At 61.5% G+C, this 21525-nt stretch overlaps 2 protein-coding genes across 3 annotated transcripts in view; one reads left to right on the forward strand and one right to left on the reverse strand.

Moving 5' to 3' along the window:
• The window catches only part of LOC101093982 (coronin-7), a 56816-nt gene that overhangs the window by 27250 nt on the left and 8041 nt on the right, over positions 1–21525 (forward strand). For both annotated transcript variants that reach the window (XM_023246553.2, XM_045048178.1), the window contains 3 exons: positions 701–787; positions 1235–1317; positions 21455–21509. In XM_023246553.2, the coding sequence (XP_023102321.1) occupies positions 701–787; positions 1235–1317; positions 21455–21509 (225 nt within the window). The remainder of the gene's footprint in view (positions 1–700; positions 788–1234; positions 1318–21454; positions 21510–21525) is intronic.
• On the reverse strand, positions 5705–16960 carry VASN (vasorin). The gene is made up of 2 exons (XM_023246554.2): positions 16803–16960; positions 5705–8376 (listed from the first exon to the last, which is right to left on the reverse strand). The coding sequence occupies exon 2, from the start codon at positions 8364–8366 to the stop codon at positions 6333–6335; it is 2034 nt and encodes a 677-aa protein (XP_023102322.2). The 5' UTR covers positions 8367–8376; positions 16803–16960; the 3' UTR covers positions 5705–6332.

Genomic DNA, 21525 nt, shown 5'->3' on the forward strand with positions numbered 1-21525 from the left:
TCCTCCCTGCCTGGGCCCAGGAGACAGGGCTGCCTGGGGTGTGAACTTGCCTCTCCTCCCTGGGCCCAGGAAGCCTTCCTGCTGGCAGCTCCAGCACCGCGGGAGGGCGAGGAGGAGCACTTCTGTGCGTTCTCCGCTCTCCGGGGACCATTCCCTAGAGCCTGGCATCAGGCCCTCTCCCCAGCCCCTGGCACTCAGGAGGCAGCTCGGATGCTTGCTATCCCTTGATCTGTAGTAGGCCGGCTCTTGCATGTAGTGTCATTTGGTGCTCAGACAGCCCTGGGAAGTAGGCAGCCCAGGCAACACGCCCCATTCACAAGTGAGAAAAATGAGGTTCTGAGAGAGCACAGGGCTCCCCAGAGGCTGGGGTTGGTGACCGGCAACTGAGTGCCTCCCAGTCTAGGAACCTGCAAGGACAAGGATGTGCCTGGCACCGTCACTGTGGCAGGACAGCCCAACAGTCCCCTTTGGAGGAGGGAGACTGAGCCCAAGCTTGGTGACCGGGTGGCCCTCTGGGTGCAGAGCTTTCCTCAGCCAAGGTGAGGCTGGGGTCCATCCTGTAGTGATACAGTCTTCCCTGTCCCCAGCTAGCCTCTTGGGGTCACCATCCTGGCCCTTCATGCCCTCTGTAGGGCTCTCCAGCAGGTGTCCCCCCTGCAGGAGGACCTGGTGGCTCAGCACCATCTTTTGTGTCCTCCAGAGCACAGAGGCCCACAAGAACAGCAAGGATGGCTGGCTGGTGTGGACGGGCACCCGGGAGCACCTTGTGTCCAGTGGATTCAACCAGGTAGGGCTTCTCCCAGATGGGCGGGGTACCCACACCAAGAGGGTAGGAGTGAAGCCCAGGGGGAGGTGGGGGACGGCTAGCCAGCTCTAGGCTTGTCCATATACGGCCCTGTGTGCAGCTGGGTCTCAGAGCCCCAGGGGACCTCCAGCTGCTGAAAACTGGCAGATTCCATTTGCAATAGCTAAGCCTGACCCTGGGAACCGTGGCAGCCCCCCCCAAGGGACCACAGTCCGTGGAGGGAACCGCCCCTTGTCCCTTGTCACCTAAGGGTTCTTAAAGGGGCCGGACATGCAAACCCAAACCCTCCCTCCCTGCCATGACTCACCCCCCACCGCCACCCTCCAAGCTCTGCTCTGGGGCAGGTGCCCTGGTGTCAAGGCTGTTTCCTCAGGCATTGGGTTCCCGGGGATGGGCCCCTCTGAGCCCCTCTTGGCTCCCTCCCTGCAGATGCGTGAGCGTGAAGTGAAGCTCTGGGACACCCGGCACTTCTCCAGCGCCCTCACCTCCATCACCCTGGACACCTCACCCGGGTAGGAGCAGCTGGCATGTTGGGATGGATTGGTGGGGAGGGTCAAGGGCTAGATGGTGTCTTAAGTCCAGGTCTGTAATGGACACCATTGGGGAGGGTTCCAAATGTGCCCTGGCAAGGCCCCCTGCGGAGTGGAGGGGCCCAGTCCAGCTGGAACAGGCCTCACCTGGTTCAGGTCTTGTCAGTGAGGGGCTGAGCACCAAAGCGGTCACGGTGCCTGAGCTGGGCTGTGGGGTCGCCTGTTGACCCCATCTCACGTGGACCCTAGCCACAGAGTGGGCCCTTGGCCGTGCAGGCCTCAGCCTGAGGGCTCATGTTGGCGTGTTTTGGCATTTGGGGGAAGGACTGTGACCCGGCAGACACATGGGTGGGAGACATGGACATGCCCTTGATTTTGCTATGGCTGTTTTGGTGATGCCGAGGGTCGAAGAGACCAAAGCTTTGATAGGGTGGACGTGGTGGGGAGGTGGGGGGGACATTCGGGCTGCAGGCTTGCAGGCTTTGTGGAAGCTCCTTAGCCCGGGCCACACGCCTGTCTCTGGTGGTTTTGGGGGGTGAGTGAGGGGGTGGGTGCGCCTGGGTGGCTTGGGACTGCAAGTGCGCCTCATCTTTCCATCCTCATGGCAGTGTGTGCAGGTTTGTGGGGTGCCGTGGGTCCAGGCCAAGCCAGTTCCATGCACGGGGGCCTAGGCTCACTGTGGCTTAGGCACAGGAGGCTCTCAGATATGATTGCCTGTCACAGTGAGGAAACAAGGCGTAGGAGAGTGGGGGACCAGTCTGGCTGGGGTAGGAGGAGGCAGGGGCCCGGTTCCCTTTCAGAAGCCTCAGCCCTGCTCTCCCATGACTCTTGGAGGGGCTTGCTGCTCCCCAGGCAGAGATCTGTGAAGGTCATAGCCAGGAGAAGGTCTTGGTCCCTTGGCTATCTATCCAGCCCCTTCCTCTTCCACTCATGACTGGGGAGACTGAGTCACAGAAGGGGGTGGTGACCTGTCCAAGCTCCAGGTGTGGCATGGACGTGTTTGGGAGTGGGGAAGTCTGATGCCATAAGAACTCTTGCCAAGTCACCCCCCACCTGAGAGCTCCCAGGGAAGGGGTAACAGCGGCAGTGACCCTCCACTCCCACCCCCCTCTTAAAACCCAGGAAGAGGCTGGGGAGCTGGTGAGGCCCATTTTGCAGATGGGGAAGGCAAGGCTGAGTGAGATCCAGTGCCTTGGAACCACACAGTGCAAGGCCTCTTCCTACTCTGGGCCCTGGGGTCCTGGTGACTGCCCCCCTGCGCTGGAAGAATAAGAGCACCCAGGCCCTGAGGCTGCATTGGTGTCTTAGCCCCCATGCCTCCCCGGGCCAGATATCTCCTTCCCTACAGGGCTCCCCAGCAGGAGGGAGCTGGACCAGCCAGGAAAAGGGACCCAGCACTAGCCATCACGTCCTCCTCCACCCACCACTTCCTGCCTTCTAGGCTCCACCCCTGGCTCCTGATGGGTCCCCCTCCCCCGCAGAGCAGCCCCCGCCCCTCCCCAGCATTGCCCCTGGAGGAGTTAACGATGCCCAGACCCCACGGTGCCACTGGCCAAGGCTGACCCTGTAATTACAGCGGTTAAGAATAGCTTCGCAGGGCCAGCAAGGCCTGGAATTTCTCAAATCACTCCCAGATGGGTGGCCAGGCCAGTGTCCCGCCCCCTCCTTCCCCCCACTCCTGGCCCCTGCCCTGCCAGGCCACACCCTTGGCAGAGGAGTGGGGACTCTCCGGCCCTCCGTGAAGCTGGTGGACCAGGGTAGTGGTAGCACATGCCCTGCCCCCTCAGGCTCCCTGGAGGGTTAGGCCTGCTGAGTGACTGGGACTGAAGATGTCCAGGGTGTCAAATGTGGGGATAGCCGTGGATTTCCAGTATACCCGCCCTCCTCTCTCCCACTCTCAGTTTCTTTTACAGCTTTTCCATCTCAATCTGAGCAACGCAGTGTGTGTTCTTATAGGAGCTAGAGGGGGCCAGGGCTCAGGCACTCACCTCTCCCGGTCATCTCTTAGGAAGAGCCCAGGGTCCCCCCGCCTCCCAGGGGCCCCTGTCACAGCCCCCACCATCACGTGTGGAGCATACCTCATCAAGAGTAGGGGAAGAGCAGGACATCAGGGGCCTATGTGTGAAGCCAGGCTCAAGCAGCAGGTCCCTCAGATGTGCCAGGGGCTGTGTTCAGTGCAGGGTGAAGGTGGGAAGGTAGGCAGCAGGGCCTGGCACTGAAGGAGCAGCTCACATTGTAGACTGGGAGATGTAAAAATGCCGCCTGCCTCAGTCCAGTGCTTCTGGATGGCGGAGTGGTCAGCTGTACCCATCGTCAGCCACAGGCAGGTGGGGATGTCTCTCCTCCGGTTACTTCAGAGGCAGCGGAGGCCAGAGAAGTCGATCCTCTGTTGAGAACACCCCAGCAGCCAGGCTGTCCAGGGTGGAGGCTGGGGTTCAGTTTCTGCTGCTTCCCACTGCGGAGCTTCTGCTGTTCACAGTGGCCCTGCCCCTCTCCTGGACGCCCACGTGGCTGGCCACCCCATCCTGGGCCAGGGAGCCCGTGGTGGGATCCTATCCCCGCCTGCGGTGAGCAAGCTGCCAGCTCACCTCTCCCAGGCTGTGGTTCTCTTCTGGAGAGGATTTGCTGGGCATTAGTGGGAGCGTGTGTAGCCCGTATGGCACAGGGCCTGTGGCAGCAAAAACCCAGCAGTCAGAATTGGCGTTTCCCTTCATCTGTCCCTGGACCCTGCCCCAGAGCCGTGGGCATTGTCCTGGGTAAGGGTTGTATCTTGGCTTGGTCTCCCACTCTGCCCCTGCCCCACCCCTTCATCCCCTAGCTCCTGATCTGCTGGGATACCCCAAATCCCTTTTTTGGGAGGGCTGGAGTAAGCGTTAAGCCCCTTTCTTTAGGTCCCGCCTCCCCCCCTCCCCCCCCGGCTCCCCCCCCCCCCCCCGCCATCCCACTAGGCCAGGTTTGGCTTTGCAGTGAAAACATTTATTCAGCAGCCACGCTGTGTTCAGCAGCGGCCCGTGGGCCCACAATGGCCCCTTTGACAGGGCTGCCGAGGGGGAGGGCAGGCCTTGCCATACTGCTCCCCTAATGGGACCCAGGCTCACAGGAAATCCACCTGGGCTGCCGCCGCTGCCTCAGGAAGAAGGGGCCCCACCCAGGCTCACTGCCACCATCCTCTGCTGCCCGACACGACCCACCGCCCACCTCCTCCCTTCCCATGCCAGAACCCTCAGCAGCCACTAATTGAATCCAGAGCCTCGCGTGGCTGGGCCTGACTCGGCGCTGACATCAACGCCCTGAGCCACAGGGCCTGCTCCCCAGACCTGACTGGGCTGCCTCCTTCCAGCCAGGGTGAGGCTGGTGAGGCCCAGGGGCCATGACCCACAGAGGAGACACAGGCACGGGGCTTCGGGGAGGCTCGCTCAGCAGTCACAGCACCTCTCTGAGGCCTCAGGGCCCACTTTGCCTCCTGTCCCACGGTCATGAGAGAAGGTGCTATGTATCTGTCCCTGTTCCCAAGCTTCCAGCACCCAGTCTGGGCCAGAACTGCACTCTACATCCTTGGCCCTGCCCCCACACAGCCTGCGGCTTTCCTGGAAAACACTCCCACTTCCGGGGTTTCTGGAAAGCCTGGGCACATCCCAAATGCAGAGAGTAAAGGGGCATCACAGGGCTACCAGGCCTTCACAAGCCAGGCTCAGACCTTTTGTCCTGTCCCTGGGCCACCTGCCCCAAACAGCCCTGGCTGGGTCCCTTCACAATCACCAGAGGATTCCTGCCTTTCAGGATCCATGCTGCCCCTCCAAGGTGCCTTTCTGCAGCTGGAACAGGAGGCCGGGAGCAAGCTTTCCCAGCCCGAGCCCATGCGGAAGGGCATCAGGACTGCAGGCAGGGCTGGGCTGTGTGTTGTGCCAGGCCCCGGACACAGGCTCCTGCTGCAGTAGGCACACTCCCTCCGCAGAGGAAGGTAGGCGGTGAACTTCCTGTCAGGCCCTTCCCTGAGGAGGAGCCCTTGCAGACCCTCTCGGTCTTTCGGTCTTTATCTGCTACGAGCCCTCCCCAGCTTCACAGGGGCAGTACAGTTCCTGCTGGCTGACCACTGGGCCTGGGCAAGGTAAGGCTGCCCTCATGTTCCTCTTCTTCAAGGTTAGGAGCTGCCCAGCTCCTGTCTGGCTCCGGCCTGCATCCCAGTCTCAACAAGAGACTGAATCAGGCACCCCAGCTGAGGCTGGGCAGACACAGCCCAGGGCAGGATCCCGGGAGGGCAGGCCACCCTGGCATAGTCCTCAGCGGCAGCCCTCCCACCCTGGGGGTTCTGGCCTCCCGCTTACTTCCACACCCACCCAGGTACCCTGGGCCATGCCAGAGAAACACACTCATTTCATCTTTTATTTTTCTTACAAAAGGCCTTCATATCATTGTTTGTCTTACAAAAACCAAAGTCCTTGTCTCTGAGTTTGAAAAACATTTTCCCAGAATAAGTGGGAAAGAATCTCTTATAAATATATTTTTAAAAACCAAAGCAAAACATGTTCCTAAGCGTCTGTCTTTCCAGTTTCTTTTGTTCCTTTGCTCCTTGGGGCCGAGGCTGGGCCACATGCCCCATCCCCAGCCTTTCTCTCCCTCTGCTGTCTTTCTGGGGGCTTCCTTCACTGGCCCCCAGGATCTCCTGGGAGGGGGGCCTGGCAGCCCTGGGCCTGTGTTACCAGCACACGGCAGGGCCCGCCGCACCCTTCCCCAGGGAAGGTGCACGTTGCAGAGAACCGGGCAGATGCCGTCCTCGTAGGCACTCAGGCATAGCGCCACCTTAGAGGTGGTCACCTGCGTCCCAGGATCTCACAGATGAGGAGACTGAGGGGCAGGATCTTGCTGTGGTCACACAGCCCTCACCTTGATGTGTCCTCTTTGTAGGGATCCGAGAACTTCCTTGGTCTGGCAGCAGGAGGGTGCTGGCGGGTCCAGCAGGGCTGAGAGCCTGGCCTGGCAGCCTGTCGCTTCCGGGCTTAGATGTAGGGCTTAGTGGGGAGGGGCCCCTGGGGGCTGGCCCCCGGGTAGCCCATGAGAGGCACCTCACACTCTGGCCCACTGGGTGGAGCTTCCCCACCGCCCTCAGTCGCCTTGGGGCCTGGCTCCAAGGGGGCCTTCACCCCCTCCAGCTCCAGGGGCCCAGTCCCTGGCCCCACCTGTCCTTTGCCGTGAGTGGCAGCCGCTGCCGTCCGTCCCCGCCGCACACAGTAGGCTGCCCCCACGGCAGCCAGTGCGGCTAGGAGCACTGCAGCCAGGGCGGGAGCGATGAGGAGCGGCAGGTTGCCCTCCCGGGCCTGGGTGACAGGGGCATGGTTGGAGCGGACGGCTGGGGGTGTGCGGGCCTCCCCACAGGCCTCTTCGCCCTCGGGCACCCGCCCGGCCCCCAGAAGCCTGACGCAGATGGAGTAGGTGGCGTTGGGCCGCAGCTGGGTGACTGTGTACTCAGCAAGCGAAGCAGGCAGCCGCAGCGTCACCGGCCGCTTGTCGGGGCCTGACAGGTTACGGTAAGTGAGGCGGAGGCTCCTGAGCTGCGCGGTGCTGCCCTGCAGGTAGCGCTGCAGCCCCACACGCAGGGAGGTGGGGCTCGCTGGCTCGATGCCAAGGGGCAGGGGCTGCGGCGGCTCCGGCGTGGCCGGGGCGGGGCTGGGCTGGGGCCCCTGCCTCACCCGGCTCTCGCAGTAGAGGCCTGTGAAGAGCTCAGGGCACAGGCACTCCAGGTGGCCGTGCACTCCCAGGTGACAGGTGCCCCCGTTGAGGCAGATGGACGCTGGGCAGTCCTGGGGCCTCGGGGGAGCTCCCAGAGTGGGTGGGGCGGCAGGCGGCAGGCTGGGGGCCTCCGTGGCAGGCTGTGTGGGGCTGAGCCAGGTGGGAGCTGGACTGGAAGGTGAGAGAGTTGGCCCCCAAGCCATGGGCTTTGTGGTGGGTGCCGTGGCCGTGGTGGTGGTGGCTGGGCAGCCAAAGTCAGCATATTCAAGGTCTAGGAGCAGCCGGCCAGCGTTCTTGGGTGGGAAGTGGCAGCGTGTCTCCTCCGGGCTGGCCAGTGCCACGCGGCTCTCCCGCACCCAAGGGCCAAACCAGCTCAGGGGACACACGCAGTTGAAGGGGTTGCGGGCGGCCGCCAGGAGCCGCAGGCGGGGGAAGAGGGTAGAGAGCTCGTGTGGGAGCGCCTGCAGGCTCAGGTTGCTCAGGTCCAGCTCTTGCAGGGCCACCAGGCCGGCCAGGCTCTCGGGCCGCAGCTGGGCAATGCGGGTGTTACCGGCCAGCCGCAGGCGCGTCAGCCCCCGGAGGCCCCGGACGGCCGGCGGGACTCGCTCCAGCTGGTTGTCGGACACATCCAGGTCGTGGAGGTTGCGTAAGCGGCCAAAGAGCCCCTCGTCCAGCCGCCGCAGTCCCAGGCCGGCCAGCCTCAGTGCCTCCACGTTGACAGTGTCCAAGGTGCCAGGCTCCAGGGCCGGGAGGCTGTTGTGACTGAGGTCGAGCAGCAGCAGGCGCGGCAGGTGCAGCGGGGGCAGGGCCCGCAGCTCGTTGTCCTGCAGCTTGAGCTCCAGGAGGCTGTCTAGTGTGTCAAAGGCTCCGGGCTGGATGTGGCGGATGCGGTTCTTGCCCAGGTAGAGGCGCTCTAGGCGCCGCAGGCCGCGGAAGGTCTCGTTGGTGATCTCGCGCAGCCTGTTGGCAGTCAGGTCCAGGTTGCTGAGGTTGGCGAGTGGTTGGAAGACCCCGCCGGGCAGGCTGGCGAGCTGGTTCTGTGACAGGTCTAGGAGCTGCAGCCCTGGCAGGCTGGCAAAGCTGCCTGCATCGAGTGTGGTGATGCCGTTCTCGAAGACGTAAAGGCTTGCCGTGTCAGGGGGCACGTCCCGGGGCACTGTGGTTCCCTGGCGGGCGGCACAGAAGACCGTCTGCGGCTGGTTGCACTGGCAGCCTGTCGGGCAGCACTGCACTCTGGGGACTGGGGCCAGCAGCAGCAGCAGCAGTGGCGGCAGCATTGGGGGCAGAGGGATTCTGGGGTACATCTTCTGGGTCCTGGGAGCAGAGAAGTGGTAGAGACAGGAGACCATGAGTCAGGGACCCAGGGGACAGCCACGCCAGGAAGGACCAAGAAGGGAATTCCCAGCCCCCTTCGTCACTCCCTGCCCCCAAATCTGACAGCACACAGTAGTTATGAGTCAGGTCCCCAGTGCCCCGGCCTCGTTCCTGCCCCGGCCCCATCAGTCTCTCACTGAGTGACTTTGAGCAGTCACATGACTTCGTTAGGCTATCAGTTGCTACTTCCTGCGCTGTCACCAGGGTTTAGTGGGCTGATGTGTGCACAGGGAGGCTGGCCCCCAAACACTCAGTGATCATGAAAATCCCCTTCTCCTTAACCCCAGCCCTCTTGCCTCTGCGGCTCAGGGAGAACACGTGGTCAGAAAGCATCAGGCTCTGTGCCCTCCCTGCAGTTCCAGCCCCACCCCTCCTCCCCCCCTCGCCTCTGCTGAGGTGGACAGGCCAGGAGGGAGCGTGGTGGGTCCTAGAGCGGCAGCCCCTCCCCACAGCGTCTGGGAGAGAAGGGGCGGGCAGCCAGCGCGTAAGCAGAGAAGCTGACTGCCCCGCGCCGCTGGCCCCTGCCGCCACGCTCTGTGTCCTCCAAGTGAGAGAGACTGCGGCGGGAAGACTTCACACGGAAACTATGGGATCGGTGTTTTTCCACTTATGAAGTCAGACCTGCCCCATATGGGAGCTGAGGGCCCGCCAGGACTTGGCCAGGGTGGGGGACGCTCCTTGGGGAGGGGGCAGAGGAGGGCCTAAGCCCTTGGCAGGTGTCCCCTGGTCTTCAGATCTCTCATCTCTGAGGTGTGATGACAGATCTAGAGGTGGGGGTCCTGGCCTCCCCAGACTGACCCGGGGCAGGTGGAGGGACACTGGTTGCGGGGTGGCCCCAGAAGCAGGGCTGGGCCTAGAAACATTCTGCAGATTGGTTTGTCTGCTGTTTCTTGGGGTGTGCTCTGGCCAGAGCACTGAGAATGAGGAGCGGCAGGCAGCTCTTCCCCTTGTTGGCACACTGAGCATTTATGGTCCCCTCGCGTGGCACCCCCAGCAGCCACAGCAGGTGGAAACTACTCTCATTGCTCCCAGATGGCAGGAGAGAGGGAGGCTCCAGGAGGTGCAGTGATTTGCCGTCCCACTGCCGGGAAATCTGAGCCGGAGCCCAGGTCCTTAACCACGTCCAGGTGCAGCTAGGCCTGCAGTCCGTGATGGTCCTGCCCTCCTGATGTGGGGCCCAGTCCTGCCCGGGGAGGGGTGGGGGGGGGTGCTCCCTCTGCTGTTCTGGGCCCCAGCTCGTAGTTGGAACTGCTCAAGACAGAATGGGGCCACAGCACGGGCCCCCCTTCACTCAGGCTCCTGTGAGGAGCCCAGGGGCCACCCTAGCAGCAGTCCCCACTCTCTGGGCCCCTAGAGTCCCTGAGAGGCCAGCACTCCTCCCCTCCAGGCGCCTTCTGCTCACACAAGGGCCTTTTGTGCTGGGCCTCAGCCTCCCCTTCCCCCATGCCTGCCAGCCATCAGGCCATGGCAGGTAACGTGCCCCCCACCCCAATCCAGCCTGTGTTCTGCCCCGCTGCCCTCCGTCGGGCTCCTCCCCCAGGAACATGGGCTCCAGCAATGTGAGGCAGAAGAGGGGGGGCAGGTGGTCCCAGGACAGACTAGACAAGTCACTGGGGAGACCAGCTCTAGGTAAAGGCCTGTTACCCAGGTTGGGCCCGCCCAGGCCCGGCCTGCCTGCAGGGTCCCCTGTGCCAGGGAAGAGGGGCCATCGGCCTCTGCCCCCCTAGTTAACACCGATGACCACCTTTCACAGGCCAGCCAGGGAGGCCTTCCTCGACCTCCAGCTGGTGCCCCTTCCCTGGCTATCTAAGGTCCTGGCTCTACCATCCCCACCCCGAGGGGAGACCCTGCCTGCTCCCGTGTGTCCCAGAGCATGCCTAGCTCACCTTTGCCAAGTAAGTGCTGGGGCAGGGCCTTGTGCTGAACCTCAGATGACGCTTGGACCAGAACCTGGAAGGCTTTGTGCCCCTGCTGGCCCTGCCGGCACCGTCCCGAGGGGGCTGCGTGCACCGCACCCAGCCTCCTCCCCGGAGTGGACCCGTTCCACCCTCACTGACTCAGAAGGCAGTGGGTGTGGCCTGGCCTCCAGATGTGGGCTGTGTGCGACCCCCACCCCCCACATCCACGTGTGGGGTGAGCCGCTTCCCCCTGAATCAGCCCTCCCCGTGGGGCCGGCAGGGTCAGGAAGGGAGCAGCCAGGCTCCAGGATGGGAGGGGACCCTACACGTGGCCACCCCTGTGGCTTCAGCTCCCTCTGGGTTTTGTATAAGGTCGTAGTTAAGAGCTCATGCTCCAGTCAGGCAACCTGGGCCAGGGGCATCCCAGCCATGAGGCCATAGACTGCGTTTTTCTCTCAGAGCCTCTGTTTCTCCGCTGTCTGCCCAGGCGTTTCAGGCAGCACCTCCTACGACTGGAAGCGCTTAAACACAGAGCAGCCGGGCGTGGCCCCTGGGGGCCTGGGGTGCATGCTGGAGGGTGTTCCCCAGTCTACACAGAGGAGGCATCAGCCTGGGCTCTGGGCTTCACTCCAGAGTCTGTTGGCCCTTTAATCAATAAAGTCATCACGGGGGAGGGAGGCAGAGACGCTCGCTGTAGGTCCGTCTAGCCATAGAGCGGCAATCTGGCCGAGTTGGTGGGGAGCAGGGGCTGGGTCACAAGAGCAATTGGCATCTTGGGCTGGGAAGACCCCAGCAGGCAGCAGCTAGGATGTAGAGCCCTGCTCCACCTGCCCAGTGAGGAGTCAGCATGGGGGCTTTGGGAAATGGGAAGGTGGGTGCTGGCGGCTCTGGGGGCTCCGCCGTGGGCTGTCCTGGCACCAAGAGGAGACCACAGAGTCCCCAGAAGGGACCCAGAAGGTGAAGACTGACCATGGAGGGGGTGGGCAGTAGAGCTACAGGAGATAGAGACCTGAGTGTAGGCCCAAGTTCAGCCCCTAAGTAGCTTCCCAAGTCCCTGTTCACTTCTGGGCCTCATTTTCACCCCAGCCCTGCCTCACTCTCTGGAGTTGTTCTGAGCACCCAGAGTTGTAGTTGTGTGTTGTTCTGTTTGTTTTTAAATGGGGAAGTTCTTTTAACAAGTTCTGGGAGTGATTCTGCCTGTCTGGGCTCGTTCTGGTGTGTGTGTGCTTTGGGGGTGGGGTCTCTCATGGGAGGTCACGGCTTTCCTGGCCATTACAATTCCTGCAGCTCTGAAGGACCAGGGGCCTGGGCTTTGATATCTGATCTGCTGACCCAAGGCAGGGAGGTAGGACCTTTCCCTCTGCAGAGGGTGAGGGGAGACTTTTGGAGGCAGCCCTGAGGCTTTGGGGGGTGGGGTGGGAGGAGGGCAAAGGGTCCAGGTCTCTTCTCTTAAACCTGGACTCTGCAGACTTGCCTTGACCTGGCCCCACCGTGGTGTGATGGGAAGAGGCAGGAAACAGAGGCCCAGGCTCTTGCTGCTGGCCTTGCTGCCCTCCAGGGGACAGTTGCTGGGATGGGGCTTTAAGGTCCCACTGTCCGCAGTCCCAGCCTGGCTGTATGAGAGCCTGGCCATGGCCCTTTACTTCCCTTCCCATCTGTGAAGGCGGGGAGTTGGGAGGGGTCCTGGTTATAGCGCCTCATTGTCAGGGCTGTTTAGTTTGTTCTTGGAGCGCATGCTAAGTGCTCAGTAAACATTTGTTACTGAAGGTGTTACCCATAAAACCTGAGCCCTGCCTTCTGCACATACAGGGTGAGGATGCCATGGTGTGAGGGGGGTTTTGTGCCACTTTCAGCACAGACAGGAGGTCCCTTGGGTCCAGGGGAGGCTTCCATGCAGAGGCTGCCCTCTGTCCTCCACCCTTGGGTGTGGGAGAGTAGGAATTGGAGAAAGCCGACTGATGAGAGGGGTGTATTTAGTTCTGGCAGTGGGTGGGGGAATGAGCTGACCTTTGGCCAGCCCCCCTTCAGCCTATGACCTGGAGGTGGGGAAAGGGAGCAGAGGGAGGAGCTCTCAAGGGGATCCTGGTGCCCCCACCCACCTGTGAGTGTAGGGGACACCTGGAGGCACCCACTCACACACAGGCACTGGGTCAGGCAGGGACTGGTGAGTGGGTGGAACCCAGGCATTTGTGTGACCACATCAGACCTTAGGCTGCTCATCTCACTGCTCCTGGGGAAGGCCACAAGGCTGGTGAGGGAATAGGGTTGGACAGATGAACAGATGAGGCCAGCACAGCCCCTTCCTGTGCCAGACACTGCAGAGTGGGCGCAGGGGTCAGGTGCTGCAGGTCTGACCCTGAGACCCTGAGACTCTGGGCCTCTGGCTCCCAGTGCTTCCCGCCCCCCCCCCCCCAGGCTAAGTACTGCTGGCCAGGCTTGGCAGCAGCCCAGCCCAGGAGTCTGCCAACCCCCCAGGCAGGCGGGGACCATGCCGGCGGCCAGGACGGCTGGCTCCGGTTTCGCTGACGTGTCTGAGGAGGCTCAGAGCCTGGGCTGGGTCCGCCTATCTCCCCATCCCTGGGGCACAGCAAAGCCGAGAGGTCAGAATCTCTGTCCTAGGCCCTCAGGGGAAGGGGCTGAGGTGGGGCTGGGGGCCTCAGTCAGACCCTGTGATGAAGCTGGGAGTCCGTACTAGTCTCCGTCTCTCTGCCTTACTCTGTGTACCTCCCCAGCCAGCTCTGCTCATTCTACAGATGAGGCCCAGACACCACTTCATGACCCCATCCAGTTTCCTTCCCTTTCTGGGTTTCTGTTTCCCACCTATAACCCAGAGGTTTCTCAACCCCAGCTGCACATGAGAATCATCTGGGAAGCTTTGGAAAGTTCCTGATGCCCTCTGCCACCACCACTACCACCCCTACCCCTAACCTGGGGCAATTAAATGAGAACTTCTGGGATAAGGCCCCAGCAGAGTTGTGTAGGAGAGGCTCCTTGGGTGAGTCGCCCCTACAGACATTGGGGCAGAAGGTTGCAAAGGGGGACAGTCTGGGTGTCAGTCTTCTCTCCCTGTCTGGGGAGGGGTGTGGATCCCCAACAAATGTGGCAGGTGTGGCTGGCTGGCAGCGCTAGAAGAGCAGGAGCTGGGCCCTCCTCCCCACTGCCCCCACTCCTCCAGGGCAGGAGCTGCCTGGCCCCAAGTGGCTGCCTTCTTCGGCACCATGGATGACTTGGCAGCTACCAGACCTGTCAGCCCAGGGCTGGGAGACCAGTGACTAAAGCCATTCTGCTCAAGTGGGCCCTCAGGGCGGCGAGATATGTCATTTCAGTCAGGAGAGGTGCCACTCTGTTGGGAGAGGACACCTGCTGCCCCAGAAGCTATTTGGTGGCTGCAGCCCAACTAGAAATGGGCCAGTCCAGATGCTACCATCCGCACACGCAGGTGTGATGCCATGGGGGCTGGGCCCAGTCAGATGCAGGGCTGCCTTGCTGCCCTGTCCCCACCCAGGGCCAAGCATTCATCAAGGAAGGCCCTAACCCTGCAATTAACCCTGAATTTGCCAGAGGAAGACCTTAGTCACCAAGGGAGGTCACCAGCCCAAGCCAGCTGGGCCCAGGTTGTCTGGGGCCTAGGCAGGGACTGAGAAGTAAGTGGCCCTAGAGGGGTCTTGCCCTTCTCATTTGCCGTGCCCAGGGTACTCAGTTTCCCTGTGGCAGAAATGGCCTTTTCTGGGGTCCACGAGTGGCTCAGGGGAGCCACAACCCGGTCCCCTGTGCCTGGGTCTCTCAATTCTTACTGCTGCCCGTCCAGGCCCAGGGCCAGTAGGGGCCCCAGTGACTGCCCCAGCCCCAGCCCCTTCTCAATGCAAGCCAGTTCTCTCCTCCCTCTTTAATTAAATCTCTCAGGCAGCCGCGGAGGAATGTCAGAGCCTTATTGCATTCCCCTGGAGGAGACTGGTTGGGGGACCATCCCCAACCTGGAGAACTGGCCCCTTGCCTGCCTCTACCCTCCAAAACCAAGGTGGCTCAAGGAAGCCTGCTTCAGCCTCCTCATACCCAGAGAGGCTGGAATGAGGAAAAGTGGGGGAGGCTCAAGGGCCTGGCCGGCCAGGCGGACCAGCCAGCTGAGGGAAAGCAATCCGGCTGACTCTGGAATGTGGAAACCGATAAAAGGAAGAAGGCTGAGCCCCTGTCCGCCTGTGGTGCACTCAGACTCCCGCAGCACCCTTGCCCGCCCCCAAACACAGCCCTGTTCAGTCACGCGCGCGCAGACACATGCCCACGCCAGACACACGCCCATTGGGCTGTGCTCTGACACACACACACGCGCGCGCGCGCGCGCACACACACACACACACACACACACACACACACCCTCCCCCTTCTCCAAGAAATCTTGCAAATTCCACAGCAGTGAGGGGAGCTGGTTTTCTTGGCAGTGCAGAGCCTTGGGCTCCCTGGCTCAGGGAGGGACTCTTAAGGGGAGCTGAGGGGGGCTTATAGGAGGGGTCACTAACCGGGTTAGGTGGCACTGTTGCCCTTTCCAAGAGCTCAGAGCCTGCCAATGGTCAGGGATGCTTCTGTGGGACAGACTCACCCTAGCCTTCTCTCTGGTCCCAAAGGGGCTGGCTGGCTGGCCTGCTGAGGTGGGAGCTGCCTCCTGGGCCCACCTGAGACACCATTTTCCTTTTCCCAGGAGCTACCCAGCTCAGGGATGGGGTTCACTTATAAGACCCCATGGGGACTCAACTATCTTTACGTGGGACTTGTTCCAGCCCCCCCCCCCCAAGGCATTAGTAGGGGTGTCAGGAATGGGAGTCAAGAGACTGTGGACCCGTCTTCTGCCCAGGGCATCTCCATGCCTGCCGGAGGAGGCTTCCTAAGGAGAGCACGGGTCTGGCTTTTTGTGTTCAGTCCCTCCTCCCCCATTTCCAGAGTGTGGAGAAAGCAAATGCCCTGGGACAGCAACCCCCCACTGACCCCATCTGACCCTCTGGACCCACAGGTCCCAGGGTAGCTGTTTCAGTCTGCAACTGGGGGAGGTGGGCACAGGCAGTGCCCAGGCCCCCAGCCTGGCACGTGTGTGCTCATCCCCCCTCCCTGGGCCAGATAATGGTCTGGAGGGAATCCAGCTGGGCTGCTCATTACCAGAGCCCTCTTCCTGCCTCTGACACTCTGTTTACAGAAGCTCTGGGGGCTGAGTCCCCTGGGAGAAGACAGCCAGCCCAGGGGACTGCTCTCCCATCCCCCCACCCGCCTGCTTTATCCCTTTTGGGCCTTGCCAACAGCTGGGCCCATGCTGGACTTCGCTACCCTCTGAGTCAGTTCAAATGGACCGCACTTGGAGGGCACCCACCTAGCTACCCTTCTATGCTCCCAACACTCAAAGTCCAGCTGACTGGGAAGGAGCCTTTAAATTTTAGTACAGTTACCCAGCCCCAGAAGCTTTAGACCTGGAGAAGAGGGCTCTGCGTCCTGGTGCCTCTTCCAGAACCTCACCTGCCCTTGCCAAAAGGCAAGCGGGGGGGACACTGGGACCCTCAGGGCCATTTCCTCCTTCCCACCTTTCAGACTCCACCCCTGGGCCCCAGCAGGAGAGGCAGTCAGTGACCCTGGTGTGGTAATCTTTAACGAATGGGGGCAAGGCAGAATGGTTGGCACCAATTGCCTGGCCTGCCAGTGACCACAGGGGACCTCAGCAGCCCTCAGGCCCCAGAGCTGCCAGCCCAGGGACACAAAGGACTAAGCTGGCTCCAGGCCATTGGGTTCATAGCCCAAGCAGAGCCCTGTCCATGGCAGAGGCAGAGACAGAACACCCTAATATCTGGAAAATGAAGGGCCTGAGCCAGCCAAGGTCTGTCCCTCGTGCCCCATGGGGCGTCAAATACCTCGTAGCCACCCCCGACTCCTCCTCAGGGTTGCATGCCTATTGGCCCCCTGCTCTGCCCTGGGTGACAAGGGTCCTCAATACCCAGGCGGCCGATCTGCCCAGATCTGCACAGGGGCACGGAGGGCTCCAGGCCCAGAACCAGAGTGTCCCACTCCAGGAGGTAAAAGTAACCCAAGACTATGGCTTGGCTATCCCCTCAAAGGGGTTTGATTCATAAAACTGGTCATGCCGGAGGGCCCAGCCGTGGGAGGAGGAAGCGAGGGAGGGGGTGTTTATTTTGTCTGCTCGCAGCCCTGCCGGCTACTGGCCCGTGAGCCTGGTGCGCGCGCGCGGGTGCGCGCGCGGCCGTGGGGTTGTCCGGGACTACAGGAGGAGGGGTCGACTCGGGCGCGGGCAGGGGGTGCACGGGGCCCGCCCGCCCTGCGCCCGGGTGATCGTGCCGGGCTGGGGTCCAGGTGTCGGTCCTGAGTGCGTGTGCGCGCGATAGGGGGGGTTCGCGCGCGTGATCGGCGCGTTGCACAGCCCGCCCCCTAGCGCCCCCCCGTCTCCGCCCGCAGCGCCCCAGCCCGGCAGACACTCACCGGGCGGCGGCGGCAGCGGGAGCCGGGCGGGGTGGGCCGGCCGGCCTGGAAGCGTCCTCGGTTCCAGGGTCCCGAGGCAGCAGCGTCGGTGTCTCCCCGCCCGGGGTTTGGGCTGCGGAGTCGGCTGGCTAGGAGGCGGGTCGCTCTTTAAGGGCCGGGGGCGGGGCCGCTCCCCATGGGGCGGGGCGAGGCGGGGCCGACAGAGACCCGCCTCCTCTCTCCGCTGAAGGGGTCGTTCCGCCGAGCAACCTTATACTCCACCTCCTGACCGAGGGAATCAGGAGTCCCGCGCTCCAGTCTGGTCTGCCACTAGTTCGCCATACAACCCTGGGCGGGCCCCTGTTTTTCGTGTGAAAAAAGAAGAGAATATCGAGGCCAAGAGTCCCAAACCTGGATGCCTGTGACACAACAGGCAGGTGATATAAGGGTAATACAAACTTGAGGAGCTGACCCCAGAGTTTGTGGGGACCTGGAGAGGCCGGAGTGGGTGGGTGAGGGTTGGTGTAAGGGCTCAACCCCTATGACCTGCCCCAGTCTGTGAGAGTTGCAGGTTTTTCAAGAGAAACTGGGAATCTGTTTTTTGGTTTTTTTCTTGGTTGTTTTTTTTTTTTTTTTTTTTTTTTTGAGGTGAAATCTGTCAATGTGTTATTGTTGGTAGCTAATCCCAATTTCAAAAACTTTTGGGCAGGCCACAGAGAGCCCTCTGAGAGCCTCTTAAATACAATCTCTAATGCCAAATCTGAGTTCGGGGGTGCTTTTAGCCATGAGGGCTTTCAGGGAGGGGTGAGCATCCCTGGACCACATTCTCCACATTTTAGATGAAGGGACTGAGACACAGGAAGGGAAGTGACCGTCTGCCAAGGCCCCACTTTTACCATTGTGCTGGACGGGGTGGGATGAACTGGGAGGTTGGGCCTCACACTCAGTGAGTGGGGCCTGGGTGCAGCTGATGGTGGCCCTTGACAGGCAGGAGGGGTGGGTGCCAGGGACTGGACTAGTCCAGAAAAACTCCCTGCCTTGGAGTATTCCAGGAAAATTCTCTGCCCTCTTGCTCCATGTTTGTGGTCCGAATCATGCCTCAGAGCCTTTGGGGACCAGCTCAGCTGCCAGCTTCCAGAACGCCTTGGGGTACCCGCCATCCCCTCCAGCCTGGCCTGTATTGCATGCTTGTCTTGGTATGGAGATGTGGGGCATGACTTGTGAACCTCTGCTCCTGGGCCAGTGCTGGATCTCTGGTGTGTTTCATTTGGCTCGTTTGGAACTTTTTAAAACTTTGAAGCCATTGCCAACATTGAAAAATCCGGTGGTTTCACATCAAAACGGGACTTCCCAGCTTGCCCTTCAGTAGGAACTCTGGGCCAGGGCCGAGGAGTAGCTGCCCCCTCTGATGGAAGCCGAGGCTCACTGGCCACCCCCGTCCCCACAACTCCCAGGTGTCTTCCACCAGGAGCACTCCACCCGCTCACATTCCTGAAGCATTTGAGTTTGCAGTGGGTACTGTGTGGCTTCAGTGAGATGGCCCTGTGTTCCCTAGAGCCCTCAGGAGGGTCCACAGATGCCCCTGGGGGGTGGTGCTGCAACCTAACCCTCCCTAAGGAACAGGACTTTGTGACAGGCCCCCAAGCTTCTCACCTCCCTGTCCGGTTGTTGCTGATGGAGAGAGCCCACACACCTGCCTAAAGGGTGCATCCCTTACCCCAGTGCTGGGCCTGGGCTTACACATGCCATGCGACTACTCATGCAGAGGTTCACAGGCAGCTTCCAGGAGACCCCCTCCCCAGTTTTTCCATTCTCCCTTCATATGGCATCAAGGTACCCCTCCCCTTGCCCCGCTTAGAACCTGGTTCTAAGGGAGTGTGGGGCTAGGCTTGGTCCAAGGGGGTCTCGGCTGCCCAGCCTGGGTGACACGGGCAGATCCAGGAGATCTGGACTACTTTGGACCAGTGGTGATGCCAGGATATCTAGGTTGGTGGGTCTGAAGGGGAGAGATGCGCTGCCAGGGAGAGCCGGAGAACTCTTAAAGCAGCTTTTCCTGGCAGGCAGTACTTCCTGTGCTAATTGCGGGAATATTAGGAAAGCTGATGAGATTATCAGGCACCAACCTCTCCCTCATGTGACCTGGTATCTGCATCTTCTGGGACTTGGGCCTGGAAGTAGGGGCCCACTCTAGGCTGTAGACCTTCTATGACTTTGGGTCTGGGGCAGACCCCTGGACCTGGGCCAGAGCCCTTTCCAGTGGCCAGCCCAGATGCCAGCCCTGCCCCATACCGTGACAGCGGGAGAGGTGCCAGCTCTTACCACCTTTGGTGGCCCTCTGCCAGGCCGGAACTATGTTCTGCATTCCAGACCCAGACCTGGCTTGGATCTCTTCACAAGGCCAGGGGTCAGGCCCGTGCCAGCTGTTGGCCAACCCTTGGGGCTGGGTGCCATGACCCCATTTCCTGCCCTGTGCCCGTGGACGGCTCTGCCTGAGGCAAGGAAGACTGGCCTGACCTGTTGGGGGAGCCAGCCCTGCCCTCCTTGACTTCCTGCCCCCGCGCCCCCCAGCACCTGAGTCAGTGGGCCGGCCCGTTGGGGCTGACGGGGTGAGGGTGCAGGGAGGCCAGATGGAGCATCTCGAGGAGGTCGGTGTGGAGCACGGATGAGCCGTCTGTGCCACTCACAGGCCCGTTCCCCAGTTCCTGCTAAGGTGACAGGGGCGGGGTGCCTCAGGAGTCCCTCCGTCCCAATTGCTCTCTGACGGTGCCTGGAGCCCATCATTCTCATTTCTGCCCTCTCCTGTCCATCTCCACGTGGTGGTCTCTGTCCTGTCCCCCTTCGCTTGAGACATGCCATCAGCTTCTTGTTGCTTGTCCATTGGAGGGAGGCAAGATTCCCCTCCTCAGGTACCAGGCCGCGTTCTGTCTGGCCCCAACCCACCCCATCCTGAGGCTCAGCCCCTCACCATCACTGCCCAAGCCACCAGCCACATCGTCCTTTGCCCTGTTCCTCACACCGTGAAGACCGTGCATCTGCCTACCACACCTGCAGGGCCTTTGCACATGCTGCTCTTTCTACTTGGAACCCTCCCCACTTGGTTGATTCCTCCTTACCCTTTGGGGCATAAGGAACACCCCCCTCCCCTGTGGCCAGGGTCTGGTATCCCGGCTCCCTGCTGGCTGTCCTCAGGGAACTTTGCCTTCACATGTTTTGTGTGTTGGGGGGGAGAGGGAGCTGCATCTGCCTCTCAGGCCAAGCTATGAGCAACTTGAGGACAGAGGTGGGGTCTTTTGCACTCACTTCTGGTCACACCTGCAGGCTGAGCCAAGGGCTGGGCATGGATAATTTGACAAGGGAATGAATGGGAATGGATGAGTGAGTGAATGAATGAAAGTCTTGCTGGGGCTGCTGAAGGGACTTGCTTCCATCCCCACTGGAGCCAGCATCAGCATGGAGGGCCATCCTAGGTCACACACCCACCTTGTCCCCCTGCCCACCTGCTCCCCCACAGAGAAGGCAATAGACCAGGTCAAGAAAGACAGTTCTGAGCCCGGCTCACCCTACCGGCTCAAGGTAATTAGAGCCCTTGTTACTCACAGGTGGCCAGCCCAGAGCACTCCAGGAAGCCGTGGAGACACCCACGGCCCCACCCAGTTTCCCAGCCCACTCTGTGGGTCCCAGCAGGGTGGGGAGGGGGGGTGGGCAGCTGGCCAGAAGGGGACAGACGGGTGGGGTGGGAGAGCTTTGTTGCCTGGGTGAGGGTTGGATGCAGCTGCCACAGCTGGTGACCTCTGACCACTGGAACCGTGATGAGGAAGGGGCTCTGTCTGAGGGTGAGTGGCAGCATTGGAGTGAGAGTCCAGGCCTTCGGGTCCAGGGACATGAAACTAAAACCAAGAGAAGAAACAAATGGATGAAGGCACCTGTCAGAGTTCTCTTGGACAGTGACAGCCCATTGCCACAAAGTGGCAGGGACGCTGGGGTGTATATTCCCAGCCACTGCCCCCCGAAGCAGAGCCCCACCTCAGGAACAGAGTGGGGACAGCAGGGATGCACTGTGGTGAAGGAGGCCCTGCTCCCAGCCCCTGGCTTAGGCTTGGGCACAGGGGCTCGAAGTCATGCCAAGGGAGGTTCTGAGTCTCTAAGATGTCATCAGGAGCCTGGGATAACTGAGGAGGTGGCCCCCAAACCTTTGTGCAGGCCTGGTGCGCCCAGGCCAACTGCACTGGGCAGGGTGTAGGTAGTCCCCGGTTCTAGCACGCCTACTCCTTTTCCCTGGGAACTCTGGCCTGATGCCCAGGTTGGCCAAGGTGGGACCAGAGACAGAACGTATGTGGTGAGCCAGGGATGGAGCTTGGGACTGAGGTGTGGAAAGAGGGGCCTGCTCTCTTATGCCCAGGGTCCATACAAGTCCTGGGATGAAAAGGGTGGGCAGATGGAGGGTGGGCAGGGCAGGAAGGTCTTGGACATGGGGATGTGCTTGGCCTGTAGTCAGCACAAGGAGAGAAGAGTAGCCGGGACAGGCTAGATGCAGCTAGAGGGACCGTCTCAATCCTAGCCAGTGGGGTGTGTGGCCTGAGCCCCTGTCTGGGGTCATGAGGGCCCCCCCCCCCGCCAGCCGCCCCTCAGGCACAGTGGCTGGCCGCATCCTGCCTACCAGCCCTCTCTCTTAGGTCTCTGATGCCCCTCCTGGACCCAGACACCGGGCTCCTGGTCCTGGCAGGAAAGGTAAGTGAGAAGCTGG

Source organism: Felis catus, chromosome E3 (genome assembly GCF_018350175.1).
Source record: "Felis catus isolate Fca126 chromosome E3, F.catus_Fca126_mat1.0, whole genome shotgun sequence".
Lineage (NCBI taxonomy): Eukaryota > Metazoa > Chordata > Mammalia > Carnivora > Felidae > Felis > Felis catus.

Bases quoted from the DNA above. Each gene is read 5' to 3' on its own strand.
- VASN (XM_023246554.2), bottom strand. From the start codon at position 8,366: ATGTACCCCAGAATCCCTCTGCCCCCAATGCTGCCGCCACTGCTGCTG.